The sequence below is a fragment of the Mustelus asterias genome, chromosome 3, assembly GCF_964213995.1.
Source record: "Mustelus asterias chromosome 3, sMusAst1.hap1.1, whole genome shotgun sequence".
In the NCBI taxonomy this organism is placed as follows: domain Eukaryota; kingdom Metazoa; phylum Chordata; class Chondrichthyes; order Carcharhiniformes; family Triakidae; genus Mustelus; species Mustelus asterias.
In genome coordinates, this window is record NC_135803.1 from 16782700 (window position 1) to 16806208 (window position 23509).

The following is a 23509-nucleotide window of genomic DNA, read 5'->3' on the forward strand; positions in this document are numbered from 1 at the left end:
TCCTTCAGTGCTGTGACTTGGAGGGGGGTCTCACAAAATCCATACGTGGTAATAAGCCTTCAAAGGATAGCAGCGTGATATCACTCGAAGTGAAGTGTGTCATGAAATCCAGTTTTATGTTCATTTTGATTTTGGATGGGTTTCCAGTCTCGGTAACATCCTTGTAAATCTTTTTTGCACACTTTCCAGTTTAATAACATCCTTCCTATAGCAGGGCAACCAGAATTATACGCAGTACACCAACTTTGTCCTTACCAATGTCTTGTGCAGTTGTAACATAACATCCCAACCCCTGTACTCAATGCTCTGACCGATGAAGGCAAGTGTGCCAAACATCTTTTTTACCACCCTGTCTACCAGTGACGTCACTTTCAAGGAACGGCCACCAGCTTTGGGGAAAATGAACTAGGGAGTGTGCAAGAGTCCACAGTGGGAGGGGTTGTAGGGTTGGAGGAGATTAGTGGGATAGTGGGGTGGGTTGGGAGTATGAAACCTTTGAGGGAACTTAATTATGCAAATGTTAAAGCCAAGTTATTATTGGAAGCCAGTGTATGCAGTGAGCACATGACTTATCTGGTAACACGTACACAAAGGGAACTTTCAAAATTAAGTGTGAAGGGCATGCCTTTTCTACATTTGTTGTGACCAGTGTTCCAGCATCAAGCTTTCCGAGCAGAGAAAAGCGAATGACTGATAGAACATTATAGGCCGGAAACAGCTGTCATTGATAACAGTGGATAAACATGTTCATGGGATAGTTATCTGGTCCCTTGTTTAAGGAATATGAACTTGCTTCTTTGCTTTGTCACAGCACGGTCACCAAAACAAAAATAATATAGAGGAAGTCTGGCGACAGTGCTTGTACAGGGACTAAATCGGGCTGATTTGGTACTGGTGGATGAAGGGAATCAGAAAATCAGCCATCTTGTTTCCTCTGCATTGCAACCTCTTTTTTAGATATTATTTTTTGGGGGTCAACAAGAGGAACATTGGGCGGGATTTTACGGCTTCGTCCCAAAACCGCCCAAGGCCAACAGCCCTTCCCATTGTTTGCCCCTCGCCCACTCCGATTCCCATGACGGGCGGGGTGATAAAACTCTGGCCATTGGCTTGAATGTTTCTCTCACCTGATCAGCTGTCTTTTGTGAGATGGAAAGCTTGGCAAAGAACTAACATCTTTCATCTAACGGCCTGTTTCATTTTAAGAAAGAGGATCAGTAACTAGGGAACATAAACTTAGGATAACTGGCAACCTAATTGAGGAAATTTTATTCACGTGCACTGAATTCTTATGATCTGGAATGCACTGCCTGGAAGGGTGGTGGATGGAAACTCAATTGTAACAGTCAAAAGGGAATTAGATGGAAAAGGAAAGATTTGCAGGGATATAGGGAAAGGGTGGAGTGGGCAGCGATGATCTAGTGGTATTATCGCTAGACTATTAATCCAAAAACTCAGCTAATGTTCTGGGGACCCAGGTTTGAATCCTGCCATGGTAGATGGCGGAATTTGAATTCAATAAAAAATATCTAGAATTAAATATCTACTGAGGACCATGAAACCATTGTCGATTGTCGGAAAAACCCATGTGGTTCACAGACATCCTTCAGGGAAGGAAATTTGCCATCCTTACCCGGTCTGGCCTACATGTGACTCCAGAGCCACGGCAATGTGGTTGACTCTCAACTGACCTCTGAACAAGGGAACCAAGGATGGACAATAAATGCTGGCCTAGCCAGCGATATCCATGTTCCACGAATTAATTTTTTAAAAATGGATTTAAAAGAACTGGCATGAATGCGATAGGCTGGATGGGCTCCTTTTGTCCTGTTCGAATCTATGATTGTAGGATAATGATAGTATGCAAATACAATGCTGAATATTCCTAAAAGTATTAACATTTAGTGTGGTTATGGTGCGAATGCTATCGTAGTCCTGAACAGGTGAATCTGAACAGGTGAATGTTGTCCCTCATTGACCTCCCCGTATTGAGAATACTGGACTATGAACTGCCAAATGTCTTTATTTTAACATGCTTTATACATATCTATTTCAATACAAGTTGTTGACGACATAGTTGGCCACGTACTTAATGGCCAACATGGTTTCTTCACATGTCGGCTTGATTTGAGATTCAGGCAACAGGAAGCCGTATCTGCCAGTGTCACGCAGTTCAAAGGTGAAGGAATATTTAATTCCCAGATCGTAGGCCCAGTCATCCGAACCTCCAGCGGCAGGATCTGTGCAAAGACAGCGCGCAACATTAACACCAAGATTTCAACTGGGCAATTTTGCACCTTCCAGCAAATCCTCAAAGGAGCAAATGAGCGTTACCCTGGGTGCCTGGATCGCTGGTCAAGTGACAATGTCGCTACGCCACTGCTTCCCATCACCAGGTAACAACAACTTGTTCGAATGTGGCACATTTAAAATAAATAACTGACTCCAGGGGTTGAATTTCCACATTCCGCCTGCCGCGGAAATCATAGCTGGCGAGGGGCAGATCATGGAAAGGTCCGTTGACCTCGGGTGGAAATTTCCAGTTTCAGGGCAAACGCAGTTGGAAAATCCCGGTGCTTTGCAGGCACATAAGAGGGTAGCAGGGGAAGGGTGCGTTTCTGAATGGAGGGCTGTGACAAGTGGTGTTCCTCAGGGATCAGTGCTGGGACCTCTGCTGTTTGTAATATATATAAATGATTTGGAGGAAAATGGAACTGGTTTGATTAGTAAGTTTGTGGACGACACAAAGGTTGGTGGATTTGCGGATAGCGATGAGGACCATCAGAGGATACAGCAGGATATAGATCAGTTGGAGACTTGGGCGGAGAGATGGCAGACGGAGTTTAATCTGGACAAATGTGAGGTAATACATTTTGGAAGGTCTAATGCAGATAGGAAATATACAGTAAATGGCAGAACTCTTAAGAGTATTGATAGGCAGAGGGATCTGGGTGAAAGGGAACACAGGTCACTGGAAGTGGCAATGCAAGTGGAGAAGGTAGTCAAGAAGGCATATGGCATGCTTGCCTTCATTGGCCGGGGCACTGAGTTTAAAAATTGGCAAGTCATGTTGCAGCTTTATAGAACCTTAGTTAGGCCGCACTTGGAATATAGTGTTCAATTCTGGTCGTCACACTACCAGAAGGATGTGAAGGCTTTGGAGAGGGTACAGAAAAGATTTACCAGAATGTTGTCTGGAATGGAGGGCATTAGCTATGAGGAGAGGTTGAAGAAACTTAGTTTGTTTTCACTGGAATGACGGAGATTGAGGGGTGACCTGATAGAAGTCTACAAGATTTTGAGAGGCATGGACAGAATGGATAGTCAGAAGCTTTTTCCCAGGGTGGAAGAGTCAATTACTAGGGGGCACAGGTTTAAGATGTGAGGGGCAAGGTTTAAAGGAGATGCATGAGACAGATTTTTGACACAGAGGGTGGTGGGTGCCTGGAACTCGTTGCTGGGGGAGGTAGTGGAAGTGGATATGGTAATGACTTTTAAGGGGCATCTTGACAAATACATGAATAGGACGGGAATAGAGGGATATGGTCCTGGGAAGGGTAGGGGGTTTTAGTTAAGCCGGGCAGCATGGTCGGTGCAGGCTTGGAGGACCGAAGGGCCTGTTCCTGTGCTGTAATTTTCTTTGTTCTTTGTTCTCTTTGTATAAGTGAAGGTAAAGAAAGATGTATCAGGAGGGGTGAACAGAAGTGTGCTGATGTGGTGTAGTATTGTAAGGGAGGAGAAAGGGTCTGAGGTGGAATTTCCAGACTTTGGAATCTCAGCAGCCATTCATTTCGTATTAGATTTTTAAATAAATTATTTGTTTGTTTAAAATGGTGACTAAATGTGTAAAGAAACCAAAGACTCACAGATGGTGGTAGCTCCAGGACCATAAGTGTATTGTGTTCCATAGAGGCTGGCCAGACTGCGAATTGCTCCTTCAGCAAGGCTATTCTGCAAGAGGGAATGCAGGTTATTCATCATTTCAAAAATAATCAAACACTACACAAAGATCCCATGTCTGTTTCAATAGGAGCTTAGCAAAATATAGTTCCAAACGATGGTATAAAAACAGCCATCACTGGGCCAACCAGGGTTGAGATCTTCTTACTTATAAATTGTCAGCATTGTGTACTTACTTGATGGCCAGTCCATCATGTGTGGGATTGCTTATATCTAATTGAACAGAGTAAGAAATCTCACAACACCAGGTTAAAGTCCAACAGGTTTATTTGGAATCAGGAGCTTTCGGAGCACTGCTCCTTCATCAGGCGAGCACACCTGATGAAGGAACAGTGCTTCGAAAGCTCGTGCTACCAAATAAACCTGTTGGGACTTTAACCTGGTGTTGTGAGACTTCTTACTGTACCCACCCCAGTCCAATGCCGGCATCTCCACATCATAACAGAACAGATAAATGGGCCTCTACATTAATGACTGATCCAGAAGATGGCAACCTTGAGAGTGCAGCATCTCATTGAAATCTCAGTCTGGAGTACATGTTTAAATCCCGGAATATGGCACCAACCCACAACTGATTTGACTCAAAGATACTGCACTGAGCCCAGCCAAGAGTCAATGAAGTGACTCTCCACTTCCCTGGATTGGTGCAGCTTCAACAACACTCAAGAAGCTTGACACCATCCTGGACAAAGCTGCCTGCTTGATTGCTACCCCTTCCGCAAACATTCAATCCCTCCAAAGAGTCGCAGTTGTGTGTACCATCGTCAAGATGCACTGCAGGACCTCACCAAGGTTTCTTAGAAAATTTCAGCCGAGAACTCAAGGAACAGTTTAAAAATAAGGGGTCTCCATTTAAGATGGCAATAAAGATGAATTTCTTCTCTAAGTGGGTCATTAGTCTTTGGAACTCTCTTCCACAGAGAGTTGCAGAGGTTAGGGTCTTTGAATATATTCAAAGCTGAGCTAGATCGATTTTTCGAGATACAGTGGGGTCAAGGATTATGTGGGCAGGCAAGAAAATGGAGTTAAGGTCACAAGCAGATTTGCCATGATCTTATTGAATGGCAGAATGGGCTTGATGGGCTGAATGGCCTACTCCTGCTTCTATTTCTTATGGATCTGACGCATAAGCCATCACCTGACCATGCACCTGTTGCCAGGTGGAGCATTTTCTTGTATACATTCATGGGATATGGGTGTTGCTGGCTGGCCAGCATTTGCTGCCCATTCCTAGTTGCCCTTGGAGGTCAGTTGGGAGTCAACCACATTGTTGCGGCTCTGGAGTCACATGTAGGCCAGACCAGGTAGGGATGGCAGATTTCCTTCCCTAAAGGGCATTAGTGAACCTGATGGGTTTTTCCGACAATCGACAATGGTTTCATGGTCATCAGTAGATTCTTAATTCCAGATAGTTTTATTGAATTCAAATTCCACCATCTGCCGTGGTGGGATTCGAACCCAGATTCCCAGAACACTAGCTGAGTTTCTGGATTAATAGTAAAAGTTTAAAGTTAAAGTTAATTTATTTATGTCACAAGTAGGCTTACATTAACACTGTAATGAAGTTACTGTGAAAATCCCTGAGTTGCCACACTCTGGCGCCTGTTCAGGCACACTGAGGGAGAATTGAGCATGGCCGATGCACCTAACCAGCACGCCTTTCAGACTGTGGGAGGAAACCGGAGCACCTGGAGGAAACCCACGCCGACACGGGGGGAACGTGCAGACTCCGCACAGACAGTGACCCAAGCCGGGAATTGAACCCGGGTTCTTGGCGCTGTGAGGCAGCACGGTGCCACCGTACCGCCCGAGCCTAGCGATAATACTACCAGGCCACCTGAAGTGTGTAGGCATCTGGCTTCTCCTCCGTCTCTGTGGGGAGGAAGACCTTTACTCCTCCGATCATCCTGATAAACCAGGGGAAGTTCATTGTGAAAGGGAGTTGTGCTCCCAAACTGAGAACCCAAACATCCCACCTCCCACTGAAGCCAAATGTCACTCAGAGAATATAAATCAGAGTGTCAAGTGTTCTGCTATGCATTGCACGGGTCTGTGAATAAGTAAAAGGCTGAGACACATACCAGTTCAGCGTGATTTGGCGCTAGGTCATAAGTGTAGGAATAAGGGAAGAGGCACATCTGTGAGTACGAGTGCATGGTGAGATATGCCTTGATGCTTTTTTTGTGGCGACGGATGAAGTTTGCGACAGCCTGGACTTCTTTCTCAGATTCTATCCGAGGACCACAGTATGTCTCAGCACAAGGGTTGGACGAGGCACCGATTGCTACAGAACACAATGCAACAGTTAGCAGGGCATGTGATGGTTCTAATTTATCCTGACTCTGTGCTATGCCCCAAAGACAAACAGGAAGCATTGGAATATTTTCTGCACCCCAGGTCATTCGGCATCTATAGAGAGAGAAGAAAGATAAGCCGATATTTTAAGCAAGATTTCTCTGAAGGTCAGGTTATCATGGAAACATGAACCTTTATTTTCACATAACCCTTGGTACTCCTGCTGATGGGAAAGACTATAGTAAGAAGTCTCACAACACCAGGTTAAAGTCCAACAGGTTTATTTGGTAGCAAATACCATAAGCTTTCGGAGCGCTGCTCCTTCATCAGATGGAGTGGAAATGTGCTCTCAAACAGTGCCCAGAGACTATAATGGAAAGACTATAGCCAGGGTTAGCAGAAATACTTTTTGTTCTAATGTACATATTAAACCTGAGGGCTGAGATTTTCACTTTCCCGCCGGCGGGATCTTCTGGTCCTGTCGATAGCGAACTCCCCCCCCGCCTCCCCCCCCCCCCCCCCCCCCCCCCCGCCGCCACCCCCAGCCACCACCGTGTGTTCCCCAGGGGCACACTCAATGAACAATGCGCAACATCGTTGACATTGGCAGAACTGGGAGATCCTGTTGCTGGCAAACGGCAAGCCATCTCTGCCATTGAAAAACATGCTGCAAAGAGGTAGGGAGTGGGGCGTTGTGGGTGGGGGGTGGGGGGGGGGGTGCTTTGTGGGGTGTGTAAAATCCTGCCCTTAGATTTTTTCATTGCCTTTCATTTTGGTTACTTCAGTGATGGTGGTTGCAGAGCTGAGAAATATTCTCTTATTCCGCCAGTCATCAGGGAATGCACTGGAGTGTTGGAGGATAAGAAGGCATGTCCAGTGTTCTCACTGTCTCACTCACTTTTAGTGCTGAGATCACAATGCTTACATTGATCTCAGGAAGATATTTTAACAGTCTGTGTTTGAACATGACATCCCAATAAGGCCTAGAGGAGATACATGTTGCTGGAGCTTTTCATAGAATCTCTGCAATGCATAAGAGGTCCATTCGGCCTAACAAGCATGCACCAACAATAATCCCACCCAGGCCCTATCTCCATAACCCCACATATTTACCCTGCTAATCTCCCTGACACTAGGATCAATTCAGCATTGCCAATCAACCTAACCCACGCATCATTGGACTGTGGGAGGAAACCAGAGCACCCAGAGGAAACCCATGCAGACACGGAGAAAACATGCAAGCTCCACACAGATAGTCACCCAAGGCCGGATTTGAACTCAGATCCCTGGTGCTGTGAGGCACTCATCAGGACAAACACAAGAATGCCAAATTTTGAATGATCACAACAATTTATACTGCAAGAGAAAAAGATGCTGATTGGTTGAGGTGTTGGCATGGAGAAAATGATGGGGAACTCTAGGCTCCTTGATGAATACAAGACAGAAAGTTTCAGCCATATGTCTCACTCTTCAGCGATATTCAACTTCTGTACAACCAAGCAAATAGTCCAAAGGAGGCTAAGGAAATTTGACATGTCTGCTACGACTCTCACCAACTTCTACAGATGCACCATAGAAAGCTTTCTCTCTGGTTGTATCACAGCTTGGTATGGCTCCTGCTCTGCCCAAGACCGCAAGAAATTACAAAGGGTCATTAATGAAGCCCAGTCCATCACGCAAACCAGCCTCCCATCCTTTGACACTGTCTACACTTCCCGCTGCCTCAGAAAAGCAGCCAGCATAATCAAGGATCTCATGCACCCCGGACATATTCCCTTCCACCTTCTTCCGTCAGGGAAAAGATACAAAAGTCTGAGGTCACGTACCAACCGACTCAAGAACAGCTTCTTTCCTGCTGCCATTAGACTTTTGAATGGACCTACTTCACATTAAGTTGATCTTTCTCTACACCCCGCTATAACTGTAACATTACATTCTGCACTCTCTCTTTTCCTTCTCTATGAACAGTATGCTTTGTCTGTATAGTGCACAAGAAACAATACTTTCACTGTATACTCATACATGTGACAATAATAAAAATCAAATCAAATCAAAATCAAAAATAGGGGATGTATTTATGCTGAGGGACTTCCAGCTGGGGTCTGCAGTAACCTGAGCAGAAGAGTTGTAGAATCTCTAAGAATATGGCATTCAGTGAATATATAAACTGCATTATATTTGTAGCCAAACTCGATTAGCTTCGAATGAGAAAATGTTTGGGGATAGAAAATCCTTTTGAGTCCAGACAACATTATGTCAACTGTCTACTTAACTCCCCTCCTGAAATTCCGTCCCATTAACATCAAAAACCAGGAATCAAGATGGGTGTATAATACATGGCCAATGTGATATCACAGCTTTATTGCCCAAGACAAATTTTATCCCCATGAATCTGATTTACAAATTCGTGCAGAATGGTAAAGGAAATGTGTCTTTTCCATGAACGTATCTGTTTGAGAATAACTCCTCTCACCACCCTGCCACCAACTCCCTCTGCAACAAAAATAATGAGGCAGGTACTTACTGCACCATCCGGCATCCCAGTTTCTGTTAGGGTCAACTCCGCGACATTTACTGCCAGGAATTCTGGAGCGGGTCTTTCTCCACATGCGATTCTTCAGGTAAACGAATAACAAATGAGGGCATGTTACATACACATACAATGGACTTTCCACTTACCATTATAACGAGGGCAGCACGGTGGCACAGTGGTTAGCACTGCTGCCTCACAGCGCCAGGGACCTGGGTTCAATTCCGGCCTCAGGTCACTGTCTGTATGGAGTTTGCACATTCCTCCCGTGTCTGCGTGGGTTTCCTCCGGGTGCTCAGGTTTCCTCCCACAGTCCAAAGATGTGCGGGTTAAGTTGACTGGCCATGCTAGATTGATCCTAGTGTAAGGGGGATTAGCAGGGTAAATATGTGGGGTTATGGGAATAGGGCCTGGATGGGATTGTGGTCAGTTCAGACTTGATGGGCCTAATGGCCTCCTTCTGCATTGTAGGGATTCTGCGATTCTATGAATATCAGGGACTCTGTAGTGTAGAATTGGATATATAATTGAAGAGAAAAAAACTTGCTATGTGGCAAAGATGGAGGAGTGAGCTTCATACAATTGCACTTTCAAAGAGCTTGCATTGACATGATGGGCCAAATGTCCTCAATCTGTGCTGTGAGATTTCATGTGACTATGATAATGGAGTCCCCAAACTTTCCACACAGAACCATAGGATCCTACAGTGCAGAAGGAGGCCATTTGGCCTCTCCAACAGAGCATCTTATCCAGGCCGACCCCACGCCCTATCCCCGGAATCCCACACCTTCATCCCACTAATCCTCTTAACCTATTTTTGGCACGAAGGGACAATTCACCAAGGCCAATCCACCTAAATTGTGCGTCTTTGGCATGTGGGAGGAAACCAGAGCACCTGGAGGAAACCCACGCAGACATGGGGAGAGCTTGTAAACTCCACACAGACAGTGTCTCAAGGCTGGAATTGAACCCGGGTCCCTGGCGCTGTGAGGCAGCAGTGCTAAGCACAGTGTCACAGTACCATATTGAACGATTGGTAGCAAACCCCTCCCAGTCATCAATGTCAATGCTGCTTCCTTGGTGTAAGAACAGTGATAAGTGTAATGCAAATATCAAAAGCCGATTGTTCATTGACTGGATTATGTTAGACAAGAAAAGATTTTCATCCACTGACATGATCACATGGTCTGGAATGGGGGGGTGGGAGTGAGTTAATAGGTTGTGATGAACAAAGCATCGTAGCTGTGAGGGACAGCTCGGTGGATAGGATATAGGATGTAGATAGGCTGGAAAATTGGGCGGGGATCCTGGATTCAGGATTCAAACCTGGACCGGGGAGCGGCGTGGGCTTGGAGGGCCGAAGGGCCTGTTCCTGTGCTGTATTGTTCTTTGTTCTTTGTTGTTCTTGACATTAACCAGCAAAGTTTGTGACAGATAGCGGGGTTCTATTGTATAGGTGTAGAGACATTAATTGAATATTAAGCACATTCATTGCATATTTGTTGTGAATGCACACAGAAAGTGATAAAAACTCATTAGAGGCAGTGTGTGTGTGTGTTTGTGTGTGTGTTTGTGTGTGCGTGTGTGTGTTTGTGTGTGTGTGCGTGCGTGTGCATGTGTATACAAGTGTGCATGACCTCTAAGATTAGGCTGGGAAGTCCCATCTCTCTGAAACATCTGAAGCTACAGAAATCCCAGGGCAACCATACGGGGGTAGGTACTTGGAGCGACTGGTCTTTGCCCTTTTTCCTGACCTTTGCTCTTGGGGAAACAAGTACTCCGGGGGGCAAAGGTCAGCACCCTCCAGAGATTTTAAACCGAACCTGCTGAGGAGTTTTTTTGCTTTCCAAATTCTTTGCTTCCTCTCTCTGCCTCTCCTTCCCGTGATTAGTATGCCCAGGGAACAAATCAAAACAAAGCCACAGATTCATTTTTCAAGGAAAAATGGATGGAATTGTCGAATGAATCCCCCAAAGTGTGGTATTAAACCTAGAAAACCCTGGAATTGTCACCACAAAGCATTATAGTTAAATACAAGTCAATCAAATCGAACTTCTGGAATCCTATGAATTAAGAATAAAATTTAATTTAATCGATCATTACACAAATGACCTTGATAAGCTATCCACAGCAGCTCCACTGATACAGGGAACTCATTTGTGGCAGGATCATAGTGTGGCTAGGTGTCAATATATTGATCTGCTGGCATACCCCGCTACACCAATACAGATCGGGTGTCCTTTATCTAAAACCTCTGGGGCCAATTGTATTCAAATATTTTCTGTTTTCGGATCTAGGATAGATGGCCAGAAAGTTCCGGCTGTTCACGTCCCAACACCGCTGCTGCAAGTGAGGATGGAAAATTTGGCACTCAGCCGAATCTCCGTTCACTGCAGCGGGACTGGAGAATCCTGCTGGCATGAATGGCTGGAAAATTCCAGCCAAAATGCTTTGCCTAAACCAACTTACATTGCAATAGCCAAAGCCTAGGCCAGCTATAGTCTACAAATATCAGGGTTGGAATGTTACCACCATTGGTGGCAGCGGGATTTTCCCATCCCGCTTCAGTAAATGGAGATTTGGCTGGGCGCCAAATTCTCCGTCCTCGCTGCAATGGGAGCGTGGCGTGAATGGCCGGTAAGATCATGCCCTCGGTTGTTTCTCCATTTGCAAAACTTTTCACATCCTATTTCTTACCTGTTAAAACGTATTACACCTGTAAAGTTTATTTAAAAATTTATTTATTTATTAGCCACAAGGAAGGCTCCCCACCTGGTTCACTGGTGTCCTTTAGGGAAGGAAATCTTCCACCCTTACCTGGTCTGGAATTAAAAGTTTACTGATGACCATGAAACCATTGTCAATGGTCCTCAAAATCTACCTGATTCACTTATGTCCTTTGGGGAAGGAAATCTGCTGTCCTTACCTGGTCTGGTCTATATGTGACTCCAGAGCCACAGCAATGTGGCTGATTCTCAACTGCCCTCGGGCAACTAGGGATGGGCAATAAATGCTGGCCAGCCAGCGATGCCCATGTCCCACAAATGAATTTTTAAAAAGGCTTACATTACACTGCAATGAAGTTACTGTGAAATCCCCTAGTCGCCACACTCCAGCGCCTGTTCAGGTCAATGCATCTAACCAGCACGTCTTTCAGACTGTGGGAGGAAACCAGAGCACCTGGAGGAAACCCACGCAGACATGGGGAGAATATGCAAACTTCACATAGACAGTGACCCAAGCCGGGAACCGAACCAACATCCCTGGCGTTGTGAGGCAGCAGTGCTAACCACTGTGCCACCGTGCTGCCCTGTAACCTAATATTACATTGATCTGTTAATATACAAATAACCAAATATTACATTGCTCTGTTAGTATACAAATTAACTGCATAAGCATTCTAAACAACAATCAGTTTTGGATGTGTTTGGTTTTCAGATCTATAGATAAAGAATATTCAAACTGAACATTGCGTTAGCTATAGCATGTTGCCCAGATGGGGCCAGATGCATACACCTCCTGACATTTAAAAAAAACTGGGTGGAATTTTATGGTCCTGTCACGGCAGGGCACAGCACGGCAGTGGCTGTAAAATGTGACGAGACATTGACTTCGGCGGGAGTGGAAAACATGGCCGGCAGGGGGGGCTGTAAAATTCTGCCTTCCGTGAACACATCAATACCTACCTTAGACCAGGTGAAGGAGTAACCATCAACATTGATGACTGGCACAACAAAGAAGTCCATCGTATCCAGAAGGTTGGTGATGATGGGATCGGATCCATAGGTAGCAACAGCCTAGAGTGGAGAGGGATATGCATTAAAAGCGACTCTTGCACTAAATAAAGCTTCAATTCAATAAGATGGGATTTGCAAACTTGGTTGTTTTTACATGGAGACCCCAACTGACTTGTCTCCCAATAAATTATGATTTCACTCCAGCAGCTAATTTCCCCGTTTTAGGTGAACAATTAACGTGAAAATAAGTGTAATTGTGCCATTTACAATTTTGAAAAATGCAAAAGTAAAATGTTAATTACTTGACTTAATGATGTATGGGCATTTTAAGATGCTGTTCTTCATCGTGCATTCAGATTCACGCATGGTAGGGTTGATAAGGCGATGTTCAGACCCATGCATGGTGATCGATAAGTCTTTCAGCAGATCCATCCATGATTCATAGAATCATAGAATCCCTACAGTACAGAAGGAGGCCATTCGGCCCATTGAGTCTGCACCGATCACAATCCCACCCAGGCCCTACCCCCACATCCCTACATATTTGCCCACTAATCCCTCTAACCTACACATTTCAGGACACGAAGGGGCAATTTTAGCATGGCCAATTAACCTAACCTGCACATCTTTGGACTGTGGGAGGAAACCGGAGCACCGGAGGAAACCCACGCAGACACGAGGAGAATGTGCAAACACCACACAGACAGTGACCCAAGCCGGGAATCGAACCCAGGTCCCTGGAGCTGTGAAGCAGCAGTGCTAACCACTGTGCTACTGTGCCGAGTCTGCCCCGACCATAATCCCACCCAGGCCCTATCCTCGTAACCCTATGTATTTACCTTGCCAATCCCCTGACGCTAAGGGGCAATTTAGCATGGCCAACCCACCTAACCTGCACATCTTTGGACCATGAGGGGAAACCGGAGCATTCGGAAGAAACCCACACAGATATGGGGAGAACATGCAAACTCCACACAGACAGTGACCCGAGGCTGGAATCAAACCCGGGTCCCTGGCGCTGTGACGCAGCAGTGCTAACCACTGTGTGACTGTACTGCCCTAGTAAGACCAATAAGACTGTTTTTAGACCCATGCATGGCAGGATAGATAAGGCTATGTTTAGATGTGCACACACCAACTATTGTAATTTGAAAAATACTTCAATTGGAAGGGCTTTTAAATTCAAAATTAAAGGGCTATCCAGAACTCTTCAGCCTTTTTGAATACTGCATAGAAATACTGCAGCAGTTGAAACGTTCATCAATATGCATTTTCTGTCAGAGGGGTTAAGCTATTCAATGTTTGGAAGTTTGCAGTAATAGATGTGACTATAATCAGATGGGTAAAACAGAATATTGTATTGAAAAACCCTCTGAAAAATATGCTGAAGTCTAATGGAGCTATAACTGATAACCTTACACTTACAAGACTACGTACAAGATGCACTGCAACAACTCACTGAGGATCAAAGAACAAACAAAGAACAAAGAAAATTACAGCACAGGAACAGGCCCTTCAGCCCTCCAAGCCTGCACCGACCTTGCTGCCCGACTGAACTAAAACCCCCTACCCTTCTGGGGACCATATCCCTCTATTCCCATCCTATTCATGTACTTGTCAAGATGCCCTTTAAAAGTCACTACCCTATCCGCTTCCACTACCTCCCCCGGCAACGAGTTCCAGGCACCCACGACTCTTGGTGAAGAAAATCTGCCTCGTACATCTCCTTTAAACCTTGCCCCTCGCACCTTAAACCTGTGCTCCCTAGTAATTGACTCTTCCACCCTGGGAAAAAGCTTCTGACTATCCACTCTGTCCATGCCTCTCATAACCTTGTAGACTTCTATCAGGTCTCCCCTCAACCTCCGTCGCTCCAGTGAGAACAAACCAAGTTTCTCCAACCTCTCCTTATAGCTAATGCCCTCCACACCAGGCAACATCCTGGTAAATCTTTTCGGTACCCTCTCCAAAGCCTCCACGTCCTTTTGGTCGTGTGGCGACCAGAATTGAACACTACATTCCAAGTGCGGCCTAACTAAAGTTCTATAAAGCTGCAACATAACTTGCCAATTTTTAAACTCAATACCCCGGCCGATGAAGGCAAGCATGCCATTTGCCTTCTTGACTACCTTCTCCACCTGCATTGCCACTTTCAGTGACCTGTGTACCTGTACACTCAGGTCCCTTTGCCTATCAATACTCTTAAGGGTTCTGCCATTTATTGTATCATTTCCTATCTGTATTAGACCTTCCAAAATGCATTACCTCACATTTGTCCGGATTAAACTCCATCTGCCATCTCTCCGCCCAAGTCTCCAACTGATCCTGCTGTATCCTCTGATGGTCCTCATCGCTATCCGCCAATCCACCAACCTTTGTGTCATCCGCAAACTTACTAATCAATCCAGTTACATTTTCCTCCAAATCATATTGCAAACAGCAAAGGTCCCAGCACTGATCCCTGAGGAACACCACTTGTCACAGCCCTCCATTCAGAAATGCACCCTTCCACTGCTACCCTCTGTCTTTTTGACCGAGCCAGTTTAGTATCCACCTTGCCAGCTCACATCTGATCCCATGCGACTTCACCTTCTGCACCAGTCTGCCATGAGGGACCTTGTCAAAGGCCTTACTGAAGTCCATGTGGACAACGTCCACTGCCCTACCCTCATCAATCATCTTCGTCACTTCCTCGAAAAACTCGATCAAGTTCGTGAGACATGACCTCCCCTTCACAAAACCTTTAGATAGCACTTTCAAAACCCAAGACCACTTCCATCTAGAAGGACAAGGGCAACAGATACATAGAAACATCACCACCTGAAAGTTCGCCTCCAAGCCACTCACTGTCCTGACTTGGAAATATATCGCCGTTCCTTCGCAGTCGCTGGGTCAAAATCCTAGAATTCCCTCCCTAACAGCATTGTGGGTCAACCCACAGAACATGGACTGCAGCGATTCAAGAAGGCAGCTCACCACCACCTTCTCAAGGGCAACTAGGGATGGGCAATAAATGCTGGCCAGCCAGCGACGCCCATGTCCCACGAATGAATAAAAAAAATTCATCTGGATGTAGATCTGGTCGAGCATCTAGTTAACAATGCCAGCCCAAGGCAACGGGACTGTTAATACAACTTAGCACAAAAATGACAGACTTAGAAGTATCAAATTACAAAGAAGTCAGAATTCGTAATTTAAAAAAAATCTATAATAAAATGTAACAACCTTAGGTTTTGCACTAACCTCTTTCACAAACCATTGGCAAAAAGCTGGAGAAATCCATTCTCGGGCATGTATTCCACAGTCCATGAAGATCGCAGGCTTAGACTGTCCTGTTTTCTTTCCAATCTTTTAACAAAAGGATAAAATAAATAACTAAAAGCCGCAGGAGGCAGTGGCATAGAATCATAGAATCCTACAATGCATCCCCATCTCCATATCCCCTATCCCCATAACCCCATGCATTTACCCTAGCTAGTTCTGCCTGACACTAAGGGGCAATTTAACATGGCCAATCCACCTAACCCGCACATCTTTGAACTGTGGGAGGAAACCGGAGCACCCGGAGGAAACCCACGCAGACACGGGGAGAACGTGTAAACTCCGCACAGACAGTGGCCCAATACGGGAATCGAACCCAGGTCCCTGGCGCTGCGAGGCATAGTGGGACTGTCAGTGGACTAGTAATCTAGAGACCCAGGGCGATGGTCTGGGGACCTGGGTTCGAATCCCAATACGGCACATGGTAAAATTTGAATTCAGTTTGAAAAAAAACCTGGAATTGATTGTTGTAAAAACCCATCTGGTTCACTAATGTCCTTGAGGGATGGAATCTGCAATCTTCACCTATATGTGACTCCAGATCCACAGCAGTGACTCTAAAGTGCCCTCAGGGATGGGCAATAAATGTTGGCCCAGCCGGCGTCTCCCACATCCCATGAATTAAAACAAAAGGCCTTTCACCCAACCCAACCCAGCTCACACACCATTCAAGTCCATGCAGCAAATGCACTTGGATCACTTTAGTCTTCCTCTTCCTTCAGGCACACAGTCGGATTATCTTCCTCCTATAATATAGGCAGTCGCTTGATTCATTCCTTAAATATTTCAGTCATTCTCTCAGGAAGAATTCCATAAATTATCACAGTAAATCCTCAACTTGCATTTAGCTCAAGGTGCCCTTTGACTAGATCAGTAAGTCCTCCTTTCCTAATTAATGTGGACTGATTTTCTTCATGACTTATTTTGTCAATTTCAATCTTGTCTTTATCTACCTATAAGAACAGATTAAGTTCCCTTAACCACTGACATAAATTTTCTCCCATGAAAATGCCTATTGCAATAATTGTAACTACCTTGATAACGTAGATTGGTCGTCCTTCGTAGCTGGTTCCAATCTCACTGAGAGACATTAGGTTTGAGTGCCTGGTAACAGTGCTGGTAATCCAAGCATTGATCTGTTTCAGGTTAAAAAAAAACATTATTTATTTATATATTGATTAGCGTCACATGTAGTCTTACATTAACACTGCAATGAAGTAACTGTGAAAATCCCCCAGTCGCCACACTCTGGCACCTGTTGGGACAACTGAGAGAAAATTTAGCATGGCTAATGCACCTAACCAGCACGTCTTGTGGAGTGTGGGAGGAAACTGGAGCACCCGGAGGAAACCCACGCAGGGGAGAACGTGCAGACTTTGCACAGATAGCGACCCAAGCTGGGAATCGAACCCGGGTCCCTGACGCTGTGAGGCAGCAGTGCTAACCACTGTGCCACCACATCTCAAAATGTGAAGTCAAGCGATGATATGGTAAGGCAATCCTCGACACTCACAATGCAACACCCCATACGATCTTCAAAAACTATGTTAACTCCAGAATTAAATAAAATACACGCATTGGAAATGGTGGCATTGAAACTACTACATTATTGCCCCTTGCTTTGAAGCCCGCCGCTGGGGTAGCATAAAATTCAGACCATAGACTGCAAATTTTAGAGCATGGGGTCTAATGAAGACATGGCCACTGATTGTGAGGTGAAGGGGGAGGGGTGATGCACTGAAGACTATCGGTTGAAGGAGCTAAGAGTTTGGAGAGCCGTATTTTAGGATGCAGGCAAACTCTCGCGATGAAGCCATGAAGTGATGAAAAACACCAGCATGAGGGTTTTGAGCAGGAGATGCGGGGGATCTGCAGTTCATGTGGGTTAGCAAGGACAGGAGAGACACGTGAGCATGGCTTGGGTTCCTCACAGCCAGAGGGGAAACTATGTATAATGTCAGGCCCGGTTCTTCTCCCTACAAGGGAGCAACAAAACGTTTGAAAATAACTTGTCTTGTTGGCTCCACTTTGGGTCCTGGATTCAATTTGTCTGTTGGGACTGGCCCCCAGTGAGAATCATGTAATTGTATCTCAAATCACAGTTGGCTTGCATTTGCACGTTTAATCAATATGCGGCCTTCGGCTGCATGGAGAAACACTCTAGAAACCTGGGAGTTAAACGGTGGGCGGGAATGCCAGTGCAGTTTGAAGGAAGAGGTCAGGACTCTGGCCTATTTTAATCCTTCCTCCACATATCCCCTACATTACATTGAATGTGAATGGATAAAATTGGGTTTTAACAATTAAAAGCCTTCTTATATTCAAAAAAAGCTCTTCCAATATGTTCCAACATACATCACATGCAATACTTGACCGTGCACTGATCATTGTGAAGTTGGGAGTTGGAAAGACACTTTTCACACAGCCAGTTTGATGCTGTAATACTCTGTTGCATTGTAACCTCTGATAATATTAGTTTTGCCCTTCCCCATACTGCATCCAATTGTCGAACAAGCTGCTGTAACAGCCCTCTTTCCTAACGTGCTACGATTTGATTTGATTTGATCTGATTTATTATTTTCACATGTATTAGTATACAGTGAAAAGTATTGTTTCTTGCGCACTATACGGACAAAACGTACTGTTCATAGAGAAGGAAAGGGGAGAGTGCAGAATGTAGTGTTACAGTCACAGCTAGGGTGTAGAGAAAGATCAACTTAATGCAAGATAGGTCCATTCAAAAGTCTGATGGCAGCAGGGAAGAATCTATTCTTGAGTCGGTTGGTACGTGACCTGAGACTTTTGTATCTTTTTCCCGACGGAAGAAGGTGGAAGAGAATACATATTCTTGGGGTATGCTGGCTGCTTTTCCGAGGCAGCAGAAAGTGTTCGGTCTATCTCAACAACAGTTAGGCTTAACCTAATCAAACAAAAACATGGGCACAGAGCAGAGGGGCAATGTCTCTTTCGAAGATAGGATTCAGACATACCGCTTCCATGTCGTTGTATTTTACATAGCTGTGTGAAGTAATCGAACGCTCCTTATTGTCAAGTTGTTGTTCAATCATTGTCTGAAGGTCTTCAATTAAAACTCTGGATAGAAGGAAGGGAAGAGGGAAAACAGTGTAATACCTGCGACTAGCATCAGGAGAATCATATAATCCCTACATTACAGAAAGGGGCCATTTGGCCCACCACGTCTGCACCGACCCTCCGATAGAGCATCTTACACAGACCATATACCCATAATCTCAGCCCGCTAACCTACACTTCTTTGGACACTAAGGAGCAATTTAACATGGCCAATCAACCCCACCTGCACATCTTTAGAGTGTGGGAGGAAACTGGAGCACTTGAGAAATAAGAAGGGGGAAATCACTTTGATAGGGTTGTACTATCGGCCCCCAAATAGTCAGCAGGAAATTGAGGAGCAAATATGTAAGGAGATTACAGATAGCTCCAAGAAAAATAGGGTGGTAATAGTCGGAGATTTTAATTTTCCCAACATTGAGTGGGACAGCCATAGTATTAGAGGGTTGGATGGAGAGAAATTTGTTGAGTGTATTCAGGAGGAATTTCTCATTCAGTATGTGGATGGCCCGACTAGAGAGGGGGCAAAACTTGACCTCCTTTTGGGAAATAAGGAAGGGCAGGTGACAGAAGTGTTAGTGAAAGATCACTTTGGGACCAGTGACCATAATTCTATTAGTTTTAAGATAGCTATGGAGAATGATAGGTCTGTCCGAAAAGTTAAAATTCTAAATTGGGGCAAGGCCAATTTTGATGGTATCAGGCAGGAACTTTCAAAAGTTAATTGGGGGTGTCTGTGGGAAGACAAAGGGACGTCTAGTAAGTGGCATGCTTTCAAAAGTGTGTCAACCAGGGTTCAGGGTAAACACATTCCTCTTAGAGTGAAGGGCAAGGCTGGCAGAAGTCGGGAACCCTGGATGACTCGGGATATTGAGGCCCTGGTCAAGAAGAAGAAAGAGGTTGGTGACGTGCATAGGCAGCTGGGATCAAGTGAATCCCTTGAAGAGTATAGGGGGTGTAGGAGTAGAGTTAAGAGAGAAATTAGGAGGGCAAAAAGGAGACATGAAATTGTTTTGGCAGATAAGGCAAAGGAGAATCCAAAGAGCTTCTAGAAATACACAAAGTGCAAAAGAGTAACAAGGGAGAGAGTAGGGCCTCTTAAGGATCAACATGGTCATCTATGTGCGGATCCACAAGAGATGGGTGAGATCCTAAATGAATATTTCTCATCAGTATTTACTGTTGAGAAAAGCATGGATGTTAAGGAACTTGAGGAAATAAATAGTGATGTCTTGAGGAGTGTATATATTACAGAGAAGGAGGTGCTGGAAATCTTAAAGTGCATCAAGGTAGATAAATCCCTGGGACCTGATGAAGTATATCCCAGGACGTTGACGGAGGAAATTGCGGGTCCCCTAGCCGAGATATTTGAATCATCGATAGTCACGGGTGAGGTGCCTGAAGATTGGAGAGTGGCAAATGTTGTGCCTTTGTTTAAAAAGGGCTGCAGGGAAAAGCCTGGGAACTACAGGCCAGTGAGCCTCACATCTGTGGTGGGTAAATTGTTGGAAGGTATTTTGAGAGACAGGATCTACAGGCACTTAGAGATGCAAGGACTGATTAGGGATAGTCAGCATGGCTTTGTGAGTGGAAAATCATGTCTCACAAATTTAATAGAGTTTTTTGAAGGGGTAACCAAGAAGGTAGATGAGGCCAGTGCAGTTGATGTTGTCTACATGGACTTTAGCAAGGCCTTTGACAAGGTACCGCATGGTAGGTTGTTGCATCAAGTTAAATCTCACGGGATCCAGGGTGAGGTATCTAAATGGATACAAAATTGGCTTCTTGACAGAAGCCAGAGGGTGGTTGTAGAGAGTTGTTATTCAAACTGGAGGCCTGTGATCAGCGGTGTGCCTCAGGGATCAGTGCTGGGCCCACTGTTATTTGTCATTTATATTAATGATTTGGATGAGAATATAGGGGGCATGGTTAGTAAGTTTGCAGATGACACCAAGATTGGTGACATGGTGGACAATGAGGAAGGTTATCTCCAATTGCAGCGGGAACTTGATCAATTGGGCCAGTGGGCTGACGATTGGCAGATGGAGTTTAATTTAGACAAATGCGAGGTGATGCATTTTGGTAGATTGAACCAGGGCAGGACTTATTCAGTTAATGGTAGGACACTGGGGAGAGTTACAGAACAAAGAGATCTAGGGGTACATGTTCATAGCTCCTTGAAAGTGGAATCACAGGTGGACAGAGTGGTGAAGAAGGCATTTGGCATGCTTGGTTTCATTGGTCAGAACATTGAATACAGGAGTTGGGACGTCTTGTTGAAGTTGTACAAGACATTGGTAAGGCCACACTTGGAATACTGTGTGCAATTCTGGTCACCCTATTATAGAAAGGATGTTATTAAACTAGAAAGAGTGCAGAAGCGATTTACTAGGATGCTACCGGGACTTGATGGATTGAGTTAGAAGGAGAGGCTGAATAGACTGGGACTTTTTTCTCTGGAGTGTAGGAGGCTGAGGGGTGATCTTATAGAGGTCTATAAAATAATGAGGGGCATAGACAAGGTAGATAGTCAATATCTTTTCCCTAAGGTAGGGGAGTCTAAAACTAGAGGGCATAGGTTTAAGGTGAGAGGGGAGAGATACAAAAGTGTCCAGAGGGGCAATTGTTTCACACAGAGGGTGGTGAGTGTCTGGAACAAGTTGCCAGGGATAGTGGTAGAGGCTGGTACAATTTTATCTTTTAAAAAGCATTGAGATAGTTACATGGGTACGATGGGTATAGAGGGATATGGGCCAAATGCGGGCAACTGGGGTTAGCAAAAAAAAGGGCGGCATGGAAAAGATGGGCCGAAGGGCCTGTTTCCATGCTGTAAACCTCTATGACTCTATGACACTCAGAAGAAAACCACGCAGACATGGGGAGAATGCGCAAACTCCACACAGACAGAGACCCAAGGCCAGAATTGAACTCAGGTCCCTGGCGTTGTGAAGCGGCAGTGCTAACCACTGTGCCACCGTGCCATACTGGTGAGTAAAAGCATTGTGAGCTGAAACATTGGAGGCTTGGTGAAACGTACTCATATTCTAGCCCACTCATCTCCAGCAGATCCTGAGTCTTTTGCACGTCTTGAGCTCCCACCCGGAAATCCACATCACTGTTTACAACCACTTGGTCAATGGAGTCGGGTCGCCATAAGTCAACCTGGATGGAATGGGAGAGAATGGAGAAAGAGTATTTTAATTGTGTTATTCAAGAAGACTATTGGGCGACGTATATAGCTTGTTGATGGATGTCCAACCTTTGAAGTGGAGGCCAGGCCTTTCACAAACCACACTGCCCGATCAGTCGTGGGCTTCAGGCGAAATACTTTCTCCCTTTGAGAGAAAAAAAGCAGAGCACAAACAATGAGCAGGAAAGCAGTGGGTCAGGCCCTTCACTGGTGTAATCTTTTGATGTTACAGGGTGCACAGGAGGGGGTCTCTTACCCATCGAATCTCTGCGAGGCAGGACCAGCCAGGACGGCCGAAACCAGCCCGAGGAGACAAAGTATCTTCATGGTTCTGACCTTAAAGACTGAGCCAATGCTGCCTTTTATTAGGTGGAGTTGCCCCATCTCTGGCAGCAGTGGCCTGTCGAGTCATTTATCAATTGCTGATATTGTGGGATTTATGGCTTTAATGACCTTGAGAGTGCTTTCCTTCTGGGAATTAACAGCCCCAATCACTGTAATGGAATAAAAATTGGCACCTCTAGAAACACAATATTTATCAGCCACCCACGCACGCACATACGCACACACACATACATGCAGACATGTGCACACACGTATACTGACACACACACACATGCATGCAGACATGCACATAAACGCACATACATGCAGACACATACTCACATACATGCACACAGGCAGACATCTGCACCCACACATGCACACACATCAGACATGTGCACACATACATGCACACATGCACACACACACATGCAGACACACACATATACACACAAACACGCACACACGCAGACACACACACGTGCATATACGCACACACACACCTGTGCATACATGCAGACACGCACACACATGTACACCTGCAGGCACACACACAGGTACACATGCAGACACACACACACACACACACACACACATGCACACACCTGCAGACACATGCACACATACAGTGAGAATGAGGTGAATTTGTGGGCTGCATTTGAGCGGGTGTTATCACAAGACTGCTCCATACATGAGTTCAGTCAAGGATTCAAGTGTGAGAAACTGGAATCCAAATGTTCAGGCTGTTAGCAAGATTTATCAGTTGTAGGAAGTGCTCCTGACTCTAAGTTCAATTTTTGTTTGATTGTCGATTGTCGGAAAAACCCATCCGGTTCATTAAAGCCCTTTAGGGAAGGAAATCTGCTGTCCTTACCTGGTCTGGCCTACATTATTGCCCATTCTTAATTGCCCTTGAGAAGGTGATGGTGAGCTGCTTCTTGAACTTCATGTGGTGTAGGTGCATCCACAGTGCTGTCACGGAGGGAGTTTCAGGATTTTCACCCAGTGACAATGAAGGAACGGCGATGCATTTCTAAGTCAGGATGGTGAGTAACTTGAAGG

At 45.2% G+C, this 23509-nt stretch overlaps 1 protein-coding gene across 1 annotated transcript; it reads right to left on the minus strand.

Moving 5' to 3' along the window:
• Window positions 1–2004: 2004 nt before the first annotated feature.
• Window positions 2005–23197, minus strand: LOC144483061 (carboxypeptidase B-like). Its single transcript, XM_078201912.1, has 10 exons — window positions 22193–23197; window positions 21971–22095; window positions 18834–18936; window positions 16878–16979; window positions 15766–15870; window positions 12472–12582; window positions 8780–8870; window positions 6042–6244; window positions 3867–3951; window positions 2005–2240 (listed from the first exon to the last, which is right to left on the minus strand). The coding sequence occupies exons 2-10, from the start codon at window positions 21988–21990 to the stop codon at window positions 2053–2055; spliced, it is 1008 nt and encodes a 335-aa protein (XP_078058038.1). The 5' UTR covers window positions 21991–22095; window positions 22193–23197; the 3' UTR covers window positions 2005–2052.
• Window positions 23198–23509: the final 312 nt, after the last annotated feature.